The sequence below is a fragment of the Eleutherodactylus coqui genome, chromosome 7 (assembly GCF_035609145.1).
Source record: "Eleutherodactylus coqui strain aEleCoq1 chromosome 7, aEleCoq1.hap1, whole genome shotgun sequence".
NCBI classification, from domain to species: Eukaryota; Metazoa; Chordata; class Amphibia; order Anura; family Eleutherodactylidae; genus Eleutherodactylus; species Eleutherodactylus coqui.
The window spans coordinates 118,690,115-118,710,965 of NC_089843.1; the positions used below are offsets into that span (position 1 = coordinate 118,690,115).

Here is a 20,851-nt window from a genome sequence, read left to right on the forward strand (position 1 = left end):
GTGCTTTGAAGCAATCGTTTGACTGCCTGTGCTGCTGCAAAGGTTTTCAGATGCCCTCTCGAGTGGTGCAGACATAACGAAAATGCATGGGGACTAATGAACCCTGCACAGCCTTCTATCCAAGCAAGAAAGTTTTCTTCAGATGGGTACAGGAAAGAGGACGGCTTAGAAAAATGACCATGTTTAGTTTGAAAACATTGTAACCCGCAGTATGAGCAGTAGAGATTAAACACTGGTTTCAGCTTCACGACTATGTAAACCTTGAGAGATTCCTTCAAAACAAGAAGTGGAGACGTTCTAATGAGTGTGTTTACTGAGATTTCTCCATAGAAGCTTACTTGGTTTCTTGTAACAAACTGGTGAGTCAGTCAGAAGGTAGCAGAGAGATGACGTGGTACTGGAGACCAGCTGAGGCTCCAAGGAGAGCCGGAGAACCTGGAGAACTAACCAGCTTTGGAGAAGCTGACTTATGATTGGCTGCAGGTGTTCCCATTATAAAATATGCAGGATACCTACACAAGAACTTCTCTATGGCTTCTACAGAGCTCCATAAAAACAAAGCACTAGGAAATAACCCAAGTCATCAACATCTAAGGGACCTTCTACACGGAACAATAAGAACTCCATGTATAAACAACTTTGTTCCCTTATTGTTCATTTTATGCAGACACAAAACCAGACAATAATTGGCCCATGCAAAACAGGTAGTCATTCATCTATGAAGGGCTGCCTGTGGACTCTAAATGGAGGCGGGTGGCCAGAAGAAATCTCTGAAATGCTCTGCCTCCAGCCAAGGAGTGATTATCCTTTCTGTCTGAAAGCACAAGAGCTATGATCATTGGGACGACTGTCGAGCACTTAACCGCTTGACAGTTGTCCCATGTAAAGGGACATTTGCAAAATCTTCTCCTTTGCGAACCTTTTTTTTTTTTTTTTCCAGGGTGCATTATGTGTCCTAGAAGACTAGAAGACTCCTTACACCCCTCAAGGTGCTCTGCACAAGGAGAAACAGTATCACTCCCTCCTCCCCATCCCAGATACACATCAAATGCTTTCTCACCCAGCCAACCAGAACCATACTCTGGATGATGAGGGGCAAGAGCCCTTTAACATCTTTCTGTAGATGGGTATGTTTAATGTCTGGAGAAGGCTCTAACTTGGCTCACATCTCAAGTCACATTACGGTACAAGGACAATTTTTGACATGTCAGAAGTTCTGATCATTGGCGGTTGAGTGCTGAGACTCTACTAATTGCTATGACAAATGGGCGTAAACACTAAGCTGAGCGCTGTGCCTGTTCAGCCATCATGGCAAGTAGTGTACAGACCAAATAGACTTTCTACAGACCTCTCCGAGCAGCGACAGAAACCGGCAAATGGCCAAGCACTCAGATGATCACTTCTGACCATTCATTTTATTGAACGGTGGAGGTCTCTACACTTGTCAAAATTTGTGATGTGTCAGAGGTTTATAAAAAGGTTAGTTACTATAGATGAGCGAGTATACTCGCTAAAGGCAATTGCTCGAGCGAGCATTGCCTTTAGCGAGTATCTCCCCCGCTCGAGACTGCAGGTTCGGGTGCCGGCAGCGGGCAGGGAGCTGCGGGGGAGAGCGGGGCGGAACGGAGGGGAGATCTCTCTCTCCCCCGCTCCCTCCTGCTGACTGCCGCTACTCACTGCTCCCCCGCGCCGGCACCCGAACCTGCAGTCTCGAGCGGGGGAGATACTCGGTAAAGGCAATGCTCGCTCGAGCAATTGCCTTTAGCGAGTATACTCGCTCATCTCTATTAGTTACTTTTAACCCCTCAATGATGAGGCCAGTTTTTTTTTTTTCTTTTTCATTTCTGGTTTTTCCTCCCAACTTTCAAGAAATCATAATTCTTAATTATCAATTTTTTTTTTATGTACAGAAAAATATTTTTAAAAAAGTTACTACCTTAATTTTTTTTTTAAACTAGGTGTTACATTTTTTTTTTAGTCAAGGGGACTTGAACTTGTGATCATTTGATTGCTCATAGAGTATAATGCAATACCAGCTATCTGACAGGCAGTCTATCAAGACATGCCACAGGCTTCAGATACTCCACAATGGTTACTTTATGAAGAATACTGTACAAGAATTTACTGACAGACGTGTCGCTAAGGATGGGAAAGCACTGGAATAGCTCTGACAAACATTTATAGGCCACAGCTTTACTTAAATACTTACATATAAGAGGATTCCCACCATATTCAATGGTTCACTACAAGAACTCTTTACTGAACTATGCAAGCCGCTAATCTCAACTTCATAGAAATGTCCCCACTAAAACACACTGCAGGGTCTCAGAATAAGACCCCCAACGGGGGCAACTGGCTTCCCTGTCTGTGGTTCCATCAGCATGAACCTGATGACAGATTCCCTTTAAGGAATGCCAGAGATCTAGCAGGCAAGAGGGCAAATTCAGACTACTTCTAGTCTGGAGTGCACTTCCATCTGGCAAGTTCTGAAGTCCCAACAGATAGGACACCCTCTTTACCCCGAGACACGAAATCCCCTTTGTTTTCTTTATGGGCCAGGCAAGAAGAACTTCTCAAAGAAAGTTGAGCAGCAAGAAGTTTCTATCCATCCATCATAAAAAGACTTCCACAGGATGAGCCTTAGTAGAGGAGAAAAGAAGCAGATTACTGAAACAATTCTCGACCAACGCTGCCAGAATTGCTCTTCAACAATAACTTCAAGTTGGTGGGAAATCTGTGCATTGTAAGAGTCCATTGACGTCTAGATCGATGTTCCTGGAAAGCCTTTCTAGCAGCAATCATGAAATGCGTGCAGGAATCAGATAAAGAAGCCAGGGGCATTATTACACCCTCATTACATGCAGAACATAGAATAAAAGATAAATACATAATTATCCCACAATTATCTCACAACCATTTCCACATGCCTGCACACTGACTACAGATAACAGCGGCCATGAAAGGAACAAGAGCCAGAGAAACACATTCAAAGTTAAAGCACAACTGAGCCAGCAGAAATACAGTGAAGAGATAGGTGGATAAGACTTTCCTCTAACACAGCAGAATATGAATCAAGGTGCCAAAAGGTTTAAAGGGCTTGTCCACTTACAACGCAAGCCCAATGGGTTAAAACAATAGAACAAACCGTACTTACCCTCTTCAGCCCCAGCGATCCAGTGCTGCAGCCCCGCGATTCTCCCAGTCCGTTAACAGCGGAAATCAGGTGACCACTGCCTGCCAATCAGAGGCTGCAGTGTTGCTGCCCATTCTCCTGCCACATCTTGGGTGCCATGATTCCAAACAAACAGTGTTTCTGCATCTTCTGATTGGCAGACAGTGGTCACCTGACTTCCGCTGTCACTAGATCACTGTGACCGAAGAGGGTAAATACCCGTTTGTTTTATTGTTTAATCCTTCTGACTTGAATGCTACAAGTCACCAGAGATGAGAGTGCAAGCGAGAGGTCTAGACAAAAGAGACAGGTGCTATTCTTCACGTCATCCACCGTGGAACAGTATTGTCAGAGCCGTCCGTTAAGCCAAGCGAATCTGTATTTAACCGGATACAAAACCATCACCCAAACAACTTACGCAATGGCAGGTATGACTACTATGAAAGAACCAGCCAAGTCCAGCTTAGGAAACAATGATTCTACTGCAAGCGCTTACTATGAAGAGTGACATCAGTCCATAACTCCTACATGTACAGCTACTGCACAAGACTGACAAAAACAAGCAAAATGTACAAAAATATAGAGGCAAACCCCTGCATCCTCATACCAACCCTGTGCACCCGACCCCACAGTCTACTGGACGCCCTTCTATGTGTCCCACGATGTACTTGTAACCTACCGAATGTATCGGAAGAAGTCTGGTCCAATGTATGTTAGGGGTAAACTGCATCGGAGGGGGGGGGTGGGGGGGGGCACGTCAGAATTCTTGTGTGTAAACTTTTACTTTGTAACAAATGATAAAAAGAACACATGGATACAAATAAACTGCCGGGGAACCGAGCATGCATACAGATAATGAACGGCTCCCAAAACCAGGTAAAACTTGCAGTTGGTATGAGAAACGAGCAAAGCCTAGTTCAACACAAAAACACCCATTTCAACGAAAGTCCCAAGTCGTAGCGACTTCCTGCTCATTTGCATGCCGCACATCCTTTATGAGAGAGGCTAACAAAACAAATTACTGGGGAACCTCAGCACTGTCTAAACCAAAGAGGATTTCAAGGAACCCCGTGCCAAGATGCCACAGTTGCCTAACAAGGAACTGAGCAGCTTCCATGTTATTATACATGTTTTAATATATTATAGTATTTTTTATTATCATACAGCATATTCCTGACAAGTATCTTAAAGGGGTTGTCTCGCGGCAGCAAGTGGGGTTCAGCACTTCTGTATGGCCATATTAATGCACTTTGTAATGTACATCGTGCATTAATTATGAGCCATACAGAAGTTATTCACTTACCTGCTCCGTTGCTAGCGTCCCCGTCGCCATGGATCCGTCTAATTTCGCTGTCTTCTGGCGTTTTTAGACGCGCTTGCGCAGTCCGGTCTTCTGCCTGGTGAATGGGGCCGCTCGTGCCGGAGAGCTGGTCACCGCGTCGTCATCGTAGCTCCGCCCCGTCACGTGTGCCGATTCCAGCCAATCAGGAGGCTGGAATCGGCAATGGAACGCACAGAGCCCATGGTGCAGAGTCAGGGGAGGTGACTATAAGCGGATTTCATGTTTAAATCCATGGAGAGCCCGTTTACCTAACTTGGACAACCCCAATATGTACACCTCTGTGAAGTCAGCACCCCATCTTTCAAAAAAGTTATTTTTTTTATGAGTTCTGGATGCACCCCAAAGAGTTCTAGAGTTCCCTATTAATTTTTAAAATAGTTCTAGCGAATTAGGCAAAAAAATCAACAAATGTATCTCTGCGGTGCTAACTTCCAAAAATGATATTAATAAATCAGCGAGAACTTTGTAAATATGGGTATTAGAGCTTCGAGCATTAAGAATTTTCTTCAGAACTCTTGAGGTGCTACCCAGAACTCTTATAAAATCGCGGGATTTCCCCAAAAATTATTTACACATAATAACTGAAATTTTTTTGATCCGGCATCTAAAAATCAGCGAGAACTTTATAAATATTGGTTCTAGAGCTTCGAGCATTAAGAGTTTTCTTCAGAACTCTTGAGGTGCTACCCAGAACTCTTATAAAATTGCGGGATTTCCCCAAAATTTTTTTTACACATAACTGAAATTTTTTTGATTCGGCATTTGGAAATCAGCGAGAACTTTGTAAACATTGGTTCTACAGCTTCAAGCATTAAGAGTTTTCTTCAGAACTATTGAGGTGCTACCCAGAACTCTTATAAAATCGTGGGATTTCCCCCAAATTTTTTACACATAACTGAAATTTTTGGATCCAGCATTTGAAAATCAGCGAGAACTTTATAAATATTGTTCTAGAGCTTCCAGCATTAAGAGTTTTCTTCAGAACTCTTGAGGTGCTACCCAGAACTCTTATAAAATCGCGGGATTTCCCCAAAAATTATTTACACATAACTGAAATTGTTTTGATCCGGCATCTAAAAATCAGTGAGAACTTTGTAAATATTGGTTCTAGAGCTTCGAGCATTAAGAGTTTTCTTCAGAACTCTTGAGGTGCTACCCAGAACTCTTATAAAATCGCGGGATTTCCCCCAATTTTTTTTTTTACACATAACTGAAATTTTTGGATCCAGCATCTAAAAATCAGCGAGAACTTTGTAAATATTGGTTCTAGAGCTTCGAGCATTAAGAGTTTTCTTCAGAACTCTTGAGGTGCTACCCAGAACTCTTATAAAATCGCAGGATTTCCCCAAAATTTTTTACACATAACTGAAATTTTTGGATCCAGCATTTGAAAATCAGCGAGAACTTTGTAAATATTGGTTCTAGAGTTTCGAGCATTAAGAGTTTTCTTCAGAACTCTTGAGGTGCTACCCAGAACTCTTATAAAATTGCAGGATTTCCCCAAAAAATATTTACACATAATAACTGAAATTTTTTTTGATCTGGCAACTGAAAATCAGCGAGAACTTTGTAAATATTGGTTCTAGAGCTTCGAGCATTAAGAGTTTTCTTCAGAACTCTTGAGGTGCTACCCAGAACTCTTATAAAATCGCGGGATTTCCCAAAAAGTTTTTACACATAACTGAAATTTTTGGATCCAGCATTTGAAAATCAGCGAGAACTTTGTAAATATTGGTTCTACAGCTTCAAGCATTAAGAGTTTTCTTCAGAACTATTGAGGTGCTACCCAGAACTCTTATAAAATCGTGGGATTTCCCCCAAATTTTTTACACATAACTGAAATATTTGGATCCAGCATTTGAAAATCAGCGAGAACTTTATAAATATTGTTCTAGAGCTTCCAGCATTAAGAGTTTTCTTCAGAACTCTTGAGGTGCTACCCAGAACTCTTATAAAATCGCGGGATTTCCCCAAAAATTATTTACACATAACTGAAATTGTTTTGATCCGGCATCTAAAAATCAGCGAGAACTTTGTAAATATTGGTTCTAGAGCTTCGAGCATTAAGAGTTTTCTTCAGAACTCTTGAGGTGCTACCCAGAACTCTTATAAAATTGCAGGATTTCCCCAAAAAATATTTACACATAATAACTGAAATTTTTTTTGATCTGGCAACTGAAAATCAGCGAGAACTTTGTAAATATTGGTTCTAGAGCTTCGAGCATTAAGAGTTTTCTTCAGAACTCTTGAGGTGCTACCCAGAACTCTTATAAAATCGCGGGATTTCCCAAAAAGTTTTTACACATAACTGAAATTTTTGGATCCAGCATTTGAAAATCAGCGAGAACTTTGTAAATATTGGTTCTAGAGCTTCAAGCATTAAGAGTTTTCTTCAGAACTCTTGAGGTGCTACCCAGAACTCTTATAAAATCGCAGGATTTCCCAAAAAATTATTACACATAATAACTGAAATTTTTGGATCCGGCATCTAAAAATCAGCGAGAACTTTGTAAATATGGGTTCTAGAGCTTCGAGCATTAGGAGTTTTCTTCAGAACTCTTGAGGTGCTACCCAGAACTCTTATAAAATCGCGGCATTTGAACAACAAACAATATCGACTTTATATCAGATGTTGGTTGAGGAGGACACGCGTAATTGCGGGAAAGACATAGAAAGGAATTGGGAGCGAGAACTAGGTGGCGCCCCCAGAGGAGTCTTGGAAAAAAAATCATACATCCTGTCACATAAAATGTCGGTTTCTAGCAAGGTGCAGGAGTTAAACTACAAAATACTAACAAGATGGTACAAGACCCCAGTGAAACTAGCCAGGATATTCCCCCAGTATCCGGATAAATGTTGGAGATGCCAATCGGAAAGAGGGTCTTTTGTTCACCTCTGGTGGTCATGTCCTCTGATGCGCCCATTCTGGCAGGAGATCAACACTCTTTACTCCACGGTATGCAGAACTCAGGTCCAGTTTATGCCAGAAATAGTAGTACTGTCTATGTTCCCAGTAGAGATGAGCGAACGTACTCGTTACGAGTACTTACGCACCCGAGTACCGCCATTTTCGAGTACTTCAGTACTCGCGCGCAAAGATTCGGGGGGCGGCGTGGCGGCACGGGGGGTAGCAGTGGGGAGTGGGGGGGAGAGGGAGAGAGAGAGCGCTCCCCCGTTCCCCGCTGCTACCCCCCGCACCGCCACGCCTCTCCCCGCCCCCCGAATCTTTGCGCGCGAGTACTGAAGTACTCGAAAATGGCGGTACTCGGGTGCGTAAGTACTCGTAACGAGTACGTTCGCTCATCTCTAGTTCCCAGGATCAGTGGCACATTTGAAAAGCTCCCTACTCAGATTTTTTATACTGGCCATGAGACAGATAATCCCCAGAATATGGTAATCTACGACACCTCCCTCTAGAATAATGTGGTTGGAAGCTTTAGATCACCTGAAAGATATGGAAGAGCTCAGTGCCAGAGACGAACTAGGACATGAGAAATGTGCCTCTATCTGGATGATCTGGAACCAGTTTCGATTTTCTCTGGACCTAACCACATGGTTTCATTTCTTTCTTTTCTCCTTCTCTCTCTCATCTTATTTCACTTCTATTCCCACTCCATGCTTGCTTGATATAATCAGTTTTCTAAGGCTGGGTTCACACGGGGCGGATTTGCCGCGGAAATTCTGTGCAGAATTGGTCTCGTACCATCTTGTTAGTATTTTGTAGTTTAACTCCTGCACCTTGCTAGAAACCGACATTTTATGTGACAGGATGTATGATTTTTTTTCCAAGACTCCTCTGGGGGCGCCACCTAGTTCTCGCTCCCAATTCCTTTCTATGTCTTTCCCGCAATTACGCGTGTCCTCCTCAACCAACATCTGATATAAAGTCGATATTGTTTGTTGTTCAAATGCCGCGATTTTATAAGAGTTCTGGGTAGCACCTCAACAGTTCTGAAGAAAACTCCTAATGCTCGAAGCTCTAGAACCCATATTTACAAAGTTCTCGCTGATTTTTAGATGCCGGATCCAAAAATTTCAGTTATGTGTAAATAATTTTTTGGGAAATCCTGCGATTTTATAAGAGTTCTGGGTAGCACCTCAAGAGTTCTGAAGAAAACTCTTAATGCTTGAAGCTCTAGAACCAATATTTACAAAGTTCTCGCTGATTTTCAAATGCCGGCTCCAAATATTACAGTTATTATGTGTAAATAATTTTTGGGGAAATCCTGCGATTTTATAAGAGTCTGGGTAGCACCTCAAGAGTTCTGAAGAAAACTCTGAATGCTCGAAGCTCTAGAACCAATATTTACAAAGTTCTCGCTGATTTTTAGATGCCGGATCAAAAAAATTTCAGTTATGTCTAAATAAATTTTTGGGGAAATCCTGCGATTTTATAAGAGTTCTAGGTAGCACCTCAAGAGTTCTGAAGAAAACTCTTAATGCTCGAAGCTCTAGAACCAATATTTACAAAGTTCTCGCTGATTTTTAGATGCCGGATCCAAAAATTTCAGTTATTATGTGTAAATAATTTTTGGGGAAATCCCGCGATTTTATAAGAGTTCTGGGTAGCACCTCAAGAGTTCTGAAGAAAACTCTTAATGCTCGAAACTCTAGAACCAATATTTATAAAGTTCTCGCTGATTTTCAAATGCTGGATCCAAAAATTTCAGTTATGTGTAAAAAATTTTGGGGAAATCCCGCGATTTTATAAGAGTTCTGGGTAGCACCTCAAGAGTTCTGAAGAAAACTGAATGCTCGAAGCAGTAGAACCAGTATTTACAAAGTTCTCGCTGATTTTTAGATGCCGGATCAAAAAAATTTCAGTTATTATGTGTAAATATTTTTTTGGGAAATCCTGCAATTTTATAAGAGTTCTGGGTAGCACCTCAAGAGTTCTGAAGAAAACTCTTAATGCTCGAAGCTGTAGAACCAATATTTACAAAGTTCTCGCTGATTTTTAGATGCCGGATCTAAAAATTTCAGTTATTATGTGTAAATAATTTTTTGGGAAATCCCGCGATTTTATAAGAGTTCTGGGTAGCACCTCAAGAGTTCTGAAGAAAACTCTTAATGCTCGAAGCTCTAGAACCAATATTTATAAAGTTCTCGCTGATCTTCAAATGCTGGATCCAAAAATTTCAGTTACGTGTAAAAAAAAAATTTTTGGGAAATCCCGCAATTTTATAAGAGTTCTGGGTAGCACCTCAAGAGTTCTGAAGAAAACTCTTAATGCTTGAAGCTCTAGAACCAATATTTACAAAGTTCTCGCTGATTTTCAAATGCCGGCTCCAAATATTACAGTTATTATGTGTAAATAATTTTTGGGGAAATCCTGCGATTTTATAAGAGTTTTGGGTAGCACCTCAAGAGTTCTGAAGAAAACTCTGAATGCTTGAAGCTCTAGATCCAGTATTTACAAAGTTCTTGCTGATTTTTAGATGCCGGATCAGAAAAATTTCAGTTATGTGTAAAAAAAAAACTTTGGGGAAATCCCGCGATTTTATAAGAGTTCTGGGTAGCACCTCAAGAGTTCTGAAGAAAACTCTTAATGCTCGAAACTCTAGAACCAATATTTACAAAGTTCTCGCTGATTTTCAAATGCTGGATCCAAAAATTTCAGTTATGTGTAAATAATTTTTGGGAAATCCTGCGATTTTATAAGAGTTCTGGGTAGCACCTCAAGAGTTCTGAAGAAAACTCTTAATGCTCGAAGCTCTAAAACCCATATTTACAAAGTTCTCGCTGATTTATTAATATCATTTTTGGAAGTTAGCACCGCAGAGATACATTTGTTGATTTTTTTGCCTAATTCGCTAGAACTATTTTAAAAATTAATAGGGAACTCTAGAACTCTTTGGGGTGCATCCAGAACTCATAAAAAAAATAACTTTTTTGAAAGATGGGGTGCTGACTTCACAGAGGTAATATGTACACACATCACAACCTTGCTCATTTTGCCTATTTTTACCTAGTGTAGCCTCAAAAATCTAAGCAGTGACTTTTTTTTTGCATTGGGTGTAGCAACAGGAATTGGTATTCACATGCGGTCCTTACAGTATTTTAGAACTCCACATGAATGTACAACAGTAAGAACATAACATGTACTATAAAACAAGGTCAAGATGTCAGATTAGCCAATCTTCGCTCCATTTAGTTCATGTCTAGTAGATTTTCACCAGCTACGGACACTGCGAGTACCAGGGACACCGTAATCTGGCCTTCTTATAGCTTACACAGACTGCCAGCAGTAAAGTAAGCCAATCATCTCCATTGAGGAAATCCAGCCATTTTCCTGCTTATCCGACTTGATCTTTTTGCCGAGGTCGCCGTGTTCTGTAGCAGATACCGTGGAATCACTGGCATACAGTGGGATACGGTGCCCATACACACTGAAAATGGATGATTACAACCAAAATAAACCTTTTTTGGGTGATATCCAACAATTACTCTGACTGACTAATTACACAGTTATCATCTGGAAAGAAGTCGGCCATGTTTGAAATTCCCATTCAATAGCCGAATGAAAGAACCGTCACCCATGAATGTGCTTCCTGTGAAAGAACGTACCCTGAAAGATCCATTTGTCCTCCACCCGGTACTACTGAACATGTCTGTCCAGCCTGAGTGACTAGCAACCAATATGGACTAAAAGGTGTCAACCATCAACCTACGTCTAGCTAATGCGTATGGCCACCATGACTTTTATGTGCTTCTGGGTACCAACGTGAATTACACCACATATGTCCACCTCATTAACAAATTGATTTTACCCTTCCAAAACCAGAAATTATCATAGACACTAATTTAAAACACTTTCAACTATACACTAACAGCAATGGAACCAGAAGTGAAGCAGCACTGGAGTCACTATAACTGGCCCCAATCCATAGACAGACAGAACACCATAGACTTTAAGAACTAGTCTGACCGCTCTGGCGGGGCCCCTAAGATAAGAACCTATGTAAATATCAACTGATCACAACCCAAAATGCTGCAATTACTATGAGGGCTAGAAGGAAGGTGGGGGGGGGGGGGGGGGCAGCATATGTTGGCATATTCATAATTTTCATGGGTGGTGAGAAATGTGATCAAGGATCCTCTGTAGTGATCAGCTAAGGGGTGGAGTCTTGCATTTGTGAAAGGGGTTTGTCCTTATGTACTTAGCACCTTAAGAGCCCAATTAACAAACAAGAACATTTACCAGAAGTTTGTTTGCCTAATCGTCAGGCTGTCGGCCAGTCATATCTTTTATGTGAGATGATCTGTCCACGTAAGAGAATCCTTCGTAGTTGTCCTCCTACCTAAATCCAGTAACTTCCATCTCCTTCTTACCGTACAACCATTAACGGTATTATGGCCTTTGCGGTTAAAAAGTCAAGAGTAGAGTAAAGGCCCATTTACACGCAACGATTATCACTCAAAATTCATTCAAATGATGGCATATGAGCGTTAATCGTTGCGTGTAAATGCCATCATCTTTCACTCTTCAGCTGAACAATGATTTTAAGGTGAGTAGATAACGGGGACCACACGTTGTGTTCTGCACAGGAGTCGGGAGATTACATTGTATTCTGCCAACAGCCCGTGCGAAAAGAAAGGAGCTGTGTGCAGAGCTCAGACCACATGTCGTGCTCTGCAAACAGCTCCCAAAGGCCCTTTTACATGCAAATGAAGCTGATAAAGTGTTAATGGACATTAGTGTCCATTAACACTTTATGTAAAATGATTGCTAAAACTGCCAATCTTTCAATTGTTTGAAAGATTATTTTTGCATGTAAATGGGCCTTTAGGGCCTCTTTACATGGCACGAGTATCCTTCAGATTCTCACTGGATTGTGCAAATTTGAATGACAATCAGTCTAAGTGCTGCCCGCGACTGAACAGCGAATGCTAATTCGTTTGCATATTGCTCAATTTAGGCAGGCATGAAAATCAAATGACGATGGTCCTGTGTAAATAGGCAATCACTCATCTATGAACGACGGCCCATATGTGGTGAATGGAGGAGAGCAGAAGTGATCTCCGGCCCGCTCTGCCTCCATTCACAAAGCAATCATCGCTCCTGCGTGTAAAAGGACCCAAATAGCCATTGCACAAGCCAGCAGTCATCACCCTCATACAGAAGACATAGTGAAATGTATATAAAGGATGTTATTACATTTTACGATGTAGTCACACGCCCGATACAATATAGTCTCTCCATATATACCTAGCTTGTCATAAAGTCTACTCATCACCTATAAGCCAAGTGATGTAATCCTTAATGCAGACACTAACGACCCTATAAAAGTGCTCCATAATGCACTGAAGGATGAATAACGGGCTCTAGCCCCACGTGGCGGACCTTCTCCATCCATAAATGTGACTACAGCCGGCGGCCTACGCTCTTACACAGTTCAGGAAAAGGTGCCGTTCTAAAAGGGTGACCAATCTCTAGCAACACCGGGCACTAAGAGGTTTACAGAGAAAGATTAACCGGATTACAGTCACAAGCAATACATCTTCTATGGAGATGTCAGATTGTGGACTGCAGCACGGTGACCCGGGCATTACTGCCAATATATAGTACTAGAGAGGTTCCCACTTCTGTGCCCCATATAGATGGCTGCCCTCTACATACACATGGATTTGGCCAAATTCAACTAAATGAATCAAAGGTAACTTTGTCCTTTTTCATCTCAGCATGCAGGCTGTACTTTTCCTTTAAGTGAGCGCCAGCGAGCGCTCCATCGCTGAAAGAATTACTGGCAAGTAAGCGTTTCCTTCCCAGGAGGATTCCAGCTACAGGCCACGCTTAACAAAACAAAGAAGCAGGAAAACGCCTCCTTCCAAGACTCCGATGAAGACGCTATAGGTGACATTAAGCAGCTGGCTATAGGTCTGTGGCCTCCTACTGGAATCTACCATATGTTTAATGACACGTGTGGAGATAGAGCTAACAGGCCAAGTCACTCATTAGGAGAAATCCCTGTAGCAAATGCATTACTTCCCTTAACAGCCTCCGGCTGGCTGCTGAACTGCGCAGGATTCTATCTACCTGCCAGATAGTACAGCAAGCATGGACCGCTGACCCTACATCCCACCCCGAGTGAAGGTAATACACAAGTGGACATCGCATTGAATGGAGAAGGAATTTTAGGATCCATAAAAGGAGCCCAACACCATGTTTGGTCCTTGGAGGAAGACAATGGAAGTCAGTTTGTAGAATATTCACGCAGGTGTCGTCTGGCATAGCCAAGGAGGAAATGGGGAGGAAGTTGTCCCCCTTTGTTATACATGTGAATCATTTCCTGCAAGGTCTGTGCCCCAAATACCTCTGGCGAATGGCGCGTTCAGCAGCGGTTTCCTGCACTGCGAGACTCTACAATATCCAGTATATACCTATATGAGGAACCACATCAAGGAAGAATACCGCAGGAGACACAAATATACAGCAGCTGCCAATTATTGATGAAGGATGACTGCTGCAGTGGATTTAGGACTAGATGGGGACTACTAGCCAATAAATAACACTGGAGACCTGTCATTATATGGGACAGCTAGTCAATAAAACTGAAAGCACCCATTGTATGGCCACTATTAAACAGGCTACTGGATTAGTCTAATTGGCTCAGTGTTTTCTCAAACACCAGCCACATATTAGAGTCTATGGAAACCTGGTAATTGGTTCCAAAGGCCCCGAATTATCAAACACTGCCCCCACACAAACCAGGAGAGTCCTCGCATATAACAGTCATAGGATACTACTGGTCAGTCACTTTCTTCAAGGTCTGAGACTAAACCCTCATGTAAAGCCGTATACAGACACCATCGTTCCTATAGAACGTGACCATCCTAAAAAGGGCTTGTTTGGATGAAAGTTAACTTTTTAAAGTTACAGAAGAGAGGGTTAAAAATAAAACAAATGGATACTGACCCTCTTCAGCAATCCAGCGCTACAGCATCATGACTACCCTGATGCCTGTTGATAGTGCAAGTCAGGTGACCAGAGGTAGCCAATCAGAGGCTGTATCACTGTTCCGAACTCCCGGTATCTTGGCACCCAGAATGTAGTGCTGATGCCAGGAGAATGGGTGGTGATGCTGAAGCCTCTGATTGGTAGGCAGCGGTCACCTGACTTCCACCGTCAATAGAGACCATGTGGTGCGGCAGCACAGGATCGCCAAGATCGAGGAGGGTAAGTTCTCATTTGTTTTATTGTTTTCCTCCATTTGGCTGCAATTTTAAAAAGTGAACTGTAACCCCTTTAACTTGTGTTCAACTTACAATTGTGCCTTCAGCTGGAACGTGTGAACCCAACACTCAACACACTTTTTAATACCGCCCATGTTGCCCTCATGTGGCCCCCGGTTTCTCAGATGACAAGCACCTGATCAGAAGATCCAGCAAACTGAATATGCCTCAAATCGGCACCGACGGCACAATTGTACACCGAATACCCAAGAAAGGTGCAACTGCCCAGTAGACTCAATCATAGCGTAGGGAAGGTGGTACTGTACTAGTAATGCAATTCTACATGAAGTTTACATATATGGTACAGTAAGGCCCTGCAACAATTATTGGGATTTTTTACAAACATTTTTGTACCCATCGCCTCTCGTTCCAAACACTGTGACGTTGGAGTCTAATGTAAGAAGGGCTGTAAGCACGTCACCTGAGCACCCGCAGAAGCCATATCTACATATATGGGACACATTTTGAGTCAGAGATCTACCCTCTGCCCACAAGGTAGTGAACTGACTACAACAGAGGCCGGACACTTCCCGATCCAAGCAGGAAACATCTACTGATATTTACAGAAGTTCTTACAGCTAAACCACAGAGAGTGAAACTGTCTGACGCCTGAAGTTGTGGGGACAGTCCTGGCTCACACGCAGACCCATGGAGATCCCGATACCCCAACGGAGGAGTTGTAAGAAGACAGACACGCTGTGCTCGCAAAGGTCCGTCTGCAGATATGCTAAACAGGCAGCAGAGACCTCCATGGCCCCCTGTGGAGTCCTCTACTACTGGGGTGCTCATGGCATGAGGGGGGGGGGGGGGGTAAATCATACAGGGGTTAGGTTTGGGTTATGCTCCATGTAGACTTTCTCTTGAGATGGGCCACTAATCCACTGATCTGTGTTACAGCCCAAGTCATATATATCACACATGATGAAATACAGCAAGGAACAATGCACACAAGCACAAAGCCTACGGCCCATTACACAATGCTGAGACATATTGGCAATGACACCCGGTGGCTATCAATCAAAGATGGCAGTGACCCAAAGAGCTACAAAGGACTTCAGAAATCATTCATCACTCAAGATGTTCTAGGTCACAAATTCCCCGTGTTTTTTACTATGAAGTTGTAAAGCTTTTCCCACTTTGAGTAACCCACTAATTTATCGCCCCTGTAAAGCCGGCCTCAAAAGGTACTTTGGATGGGCAAACAATTAGCTGGAAAATCACTCAAACAACTAATTTTAAGCAACAGTTGTCCCATGTAGACGCAGGACCCAACAGCACTGAGCGAGAAAGTTCTTGCTCAGCGTAAACAGGCAGTGGCTCATCTTTAAAGGACTGCCTGTTCATGCCGAAGGGAGGCGGGCTGCAGGAAGACATCTCTGGCAAGCTCCGCCTCCATTCACTGGATGACTCTCTCTCTAACGTAAAAGCACAAGGGCGCCAGTTGTCTCATGTAAAGTACCCTTACTTCTAACTTAGTCCCCTGCACTATTCTTGCCATCAAAACCTCTACACCCTGACGGAAACACGATGGACCCATTATAAGTTGATATGATTGGTGAGGGTTCACTGGGATCCCTTAGAAACATATTCATTATAGCGGTCATGACTTGGTTAGATCCCCTACCACCATGTGCTGCTCATGTATTTGCTTCGAGGACCCAAGTAGCATGTCCTATGGGGCCTGTACTGCAGTGCATAGAGGCGTATGGCACACTAGTAGAGTGCACAGCCTCCATATGCTGCTGTCTAAGCAGATTCTCCCAAGGTGAATACCGCCATATGTACAAAGTGCTGTACAGCATGCCACAGTTTTTGCTTCCTGGCAGTTTTATATAAGATCAGACAGAAGAAAATAAACACTGATCGCTGTGGGAGACTGAAGGAATACGGTGATACAGTAAGGGCCTTTATTGGTAAAATGGAGAAGAGAAATTGAAACATGAAGAGGGGGATTTATCGGGGCATTTGCACAAGAATACTGGCATAAAAAAAGTTGCACATTTTGATGCATACCCCATTTACAACTTTTTCCCCCATTTTTATGCCATACTCCCCACTTTCATGGAGGAGGGGGCAATGGACTCCCACAGCCCAACAGATTTACTATAGTTTATACCAGAGTCTGGTACAAATTATAGAGCAAGTCTACAGCAGCATCTGCTTCTCTGCAGCACCACTGGTCAGAGCTGTGCCAAATGTATTAAAGGGCACGTGCCTCCATAAATGTGGCACATCTCAGTCCAGCGGTGTAAGATCTCCAGGCTGTCACCAGGCTGACGTCACCTGCACCCCCAGCCAGCATGTGGAGTCCGCCCATGTAGGTCTCATTCAGAAACACTGCGGACTTCCCGAATAGGCATACTTAGAAGATGCTATCCAACCAGAGCCATGGGGGCCACGCCAGCTTCTTCCCACCTGCATCATCTCAGGTGACCATGCTCTGCCCGTTCGTGTACAGGGGAAGAGCTGCATGCTAGATGATCCGGTAGAGAGGAGCCGACGCCACGGCGCTGGCCCTAAGACCCCAAGCCTAGTTTGGACAGCATCTTCAAAGTATTTTCACAATTAGGCCTCATTCACATGGGGGTATGAAATTCTGGTCTAGGAAAAACACACAGTTTATACAGCGTGTATACGTGTTTTTGGTGCATTTGTGCTTCTGATGTTTATGTTGCATCGGCACTCGCTGTGTTTTTCATGTGCCCACAAAAAAAAAAAACCTCGCGCGAGGTGTGTGTTGCGAGACGCAGTAATATACATGAGTGAGGTTTTCCCGCATCACGGCGTGGGAAACAATCGTGGCATGTCCTACCTTTCCGCTTTCCTTGGAACGTATCGCCTATTGTCTTCAATGAGACAGTAAAACACGTTGCACAATACAAGGTTTCCCATTGAAGACAATGCTATTGTGCATCCAAAGTTCCCATAGAAGTCAATGGTGATGCGGAAACAAGCGCGCAATATTTGAGAAAATGCATAAAACACTAATTCAGCAAGACAACGGAAATAAAAAAAAAAAAAACACACATCTGAAACTCATTAGACTAATTAGCCATTTCAATTGGCGAGTGTTTGCTGCACACAAATGAACATGCCTTGTGGGTGCAAGAAGTACAGTAAAAACCACCAATGGGTGCGCAAAAAAAAAAAAAGCATTGTTCAATCTGCAAATACGCAGCGCTCGTGTGAACTTGCATTTTTTTGTACACGCCAAACTAAAAAAGGATGCGTAAAAAAAGCTCGTCTGAATACACCAATTTAATTCAATGGGTCCATTAAAAAATATACGGCCAGAAGATACACCCGTGGGAACGGGCCCTAAGACGTACGTATGCGCAGTGTACATATCTATCCCGGATTCATCATGCCTGTGATTTGGGCGTCACGAACCCGAACGATTAAACATTATACAAAAAAAATTATATCTATCTATTAAAAATCCTCTTAAGAACCTTTCCAAGTTCTCCTTGGCACATGGTTGCATGATGTGTTCTACGGGTTTATAAGGAGTCAATACACGCCCTTATATGCCCATATTGTACCCCCCTGTGCCATCCCCTTTATACAGAGGGGTAGTTTTCCAATAGTAGCATGCCCCTTCCCTCTATGGACATCCTGCAGAGGGAAGGCTTCTAGAACGGGATGCCTCATGCCAACATACAACAGAACACGGAGGGCATTGGGTCTATATGACCTGTAGAGTATGGCCGCACGTGACAGTGCTGGATGTAAGGTGCAGAACACAATCCCAAGATGCCTCCTGCCAAGCCTCCCCCTTACGTCTTTGTCTCAGACCCCCCCAGATAGCTGCACGTGTATGTACAAGTATATACTCTGTGCAGGACCACCCGCAGCAGTGCCCGCTCCAGTCTCCCAGCGACCCACAATAGAGGAATCAGGGTGTAATTAGGTTTGGGCGCTGCGGAGTGTAATTGGCAGACGGGCCCTTAGGTTAAGAAATACACATCTTATTGTATCCAGAAATGGGTGTGACAAATTGTGCATTAATGAAAAAGCTCCTGCAGACAGCAGAGAGACAATAGCCTTCATGTAAAGTTCCATCAGCACGGCGCGGGCCAGGGCTATCACTGCCATCAGCCAAATATAGGGCAGTACTACATAAACTACGCAAAAGGTAAAATAAATACCACCGCCCCATGCCTCTGTTATGGTTCTTGCCCGTCCGCAGAATGGGCACATTGTACCACCGTGCCCACACTGACATCATCCAACCCCAACCTGTCTGTCAGGACTGGGCTGAATGTTGTTACAGAGGAAACAATTGACAATGACTACTTGTTGGAGAACCGGTGACGATACCGCACAAGTCTCCGTGGCATTCATAACGTAGGTGATGCGCATCACCTCGGGCACATTCACGTGGGTGCGGTGGGGGCACATGTCCAACCTCAACACAATGCTACTGTGTATTCAGCCAACAATCAGCAAAACGTGCCAATGACAGACAGGTCGCGGTGGGCAACCCCGGGTGACACCTCATTGTTTTATCAGGAGCAGAGCCTGGCATACGGGTTGGTAGGGAGATTCTTCACAACAGCGCTAATCCCTGTACAGTAGCAGAGGTGCATGAGCTCACGGAAACGGGCGCAGGCAATGTTATCTATCACCGTATGCGCCCATTAAGCGCATGGTTACACGTGTTTATACGGACGTGTGGCACTCGTGATCACATCAAAAAATGCAAGAAAGTCCAATTGATGTCACTATTTTCCCCGTCATCTCCAGGCAACATGCGTACAAACGCAGCGAATACACGTGTTACTGCGCATTCGCCACATTCTTACGCCATCCTGTAGACTTTAATGGGAGATTTTGGTCCAAGACAGACCAAAATAAGCCGCGCTGCGATTTCACGGACTGCTCGGCACACGAAAAAAACCGCTCAGAATACTCTGATGCAAAATTAAGGGGTTTATGATGTCTATTCAAAAATACGGATGTAACGCAGACAGAAGATCTGCCCGTGTGAATGAGCCCAAAGCAGCATGCCCCCAGCGACTGGCGTGGCGCCAATTAATGACACTTTGTAGGGTTCTCATGATCCCTACATAAATATCTGTAACTGGCATCTGCCTGCACACCAACCTTGTACCTTTTTCTCAAGACTACACGTGTGCCCATATATTTCTGTGCCCGCTATGTGACATTTCTTAGGGGCGCATGCCAGCACAGACCTATCAGAAGTGGCATTATAAAGTGTCCCCATCAGGGAGTTGTCAGAATGCGAGGTGGTGACAATGTTGCCAGGTAGTTCGGACTGTGCCCACACAGGTGGCATCCCCCCAATGGAGTTCGGACTGTGCCCACACAGGTGGCATCCCCCCAATGGAGTTCGGACTGTGCCCACACAGGTGGCATCCCCCCATGGAGTTCAGACTGTGCCCACACAGGTGGCATCCCCCCGTACCTGCGCGCTCCGGTCAGCCGGGGGCTTCATCACGGCTTGTCGGAAACTGTTATCCACATAGGACGCCATGTCGTCGGTCCGGTCCCGGCACCGGCGGGGTCAGCGCCCGGGCGGCTGGTCCGTACAGCAGAGGAAATCCCGCAGAGAAGCCGCCAGCAAGACGCAGAAACTAATCCGAGAGTTGTGCGCGGCGTGGTGCGGCGTCTCCCGGGACGGCGGGGGGTGTCGGCGGCTGCCTCATACACCGCGGGGCCGGCACATGCCCCCCAGCGCTGCAGCCATGGTGAGAGGGGCACACAGGAGCATCACACAGGGCAGGAAGAGGGTGTGCAAGTAAGATGGGAAGCCCTCCTCTTCCTTCCCCTTCCTGTCCTCCTTCCCTGGCTCCTTGTGGCTCTGGGCTGCCACCTAGCGCGTCTCAGCGGCACAGCAGCGAGCAGACGGGCGGGGCGGGTGGCGAGGGAGCGTCACATCACCCCTGTGTATGTGCTGCCCGTATGTACCACGTCCAGCAGCTGGCATGTGCCACCAGTGTCCCGGCAGCATCACCTATAGTGCCCATGCAATCGCGGCTGCTCAGCTCACACTTGCTGTGTTATTAGGGCAGGACGTGTTCTCACCTTCTGGATGTGAAGGTTTCCATTCCTTAACAGCAAGCACAGGTCTTGAAAATAGT

The 20,851-nt window shown here is 44.2% G+C and overlaps 1 protein-coding gene across 4 annotated transcripts in view; it reads right to left on the reverse strand.

Annotated features, from left to right (window-relative positions):
- Positions 1-20,491, reverse strand: part of RAPGEF2 (Rap guanine nucleotide exchange factor 2) — a 239,202-nt gene extending 218,711 nt beyond the window's left edge. For all 4 annotated transcript variants that reach the window (XM_066573574.1, XM_066573576.1, XM_066573573.1 and 1 more), the window contains exon 1: positions 20,176-20,491. In XM_066573574.1, coding sequence (XP_066429671.1) covers positions 20,176-20,244 — 69 coding nt within the window. In that variant the 5' untranslated portion in view covers positions 20,245-20,491. The remainder of the gene's footprint in view (positions 1-20,175) is intronic.
- Between the last annotated feature and the right edge of the window lie 360 nt (positions 20,492-20,851).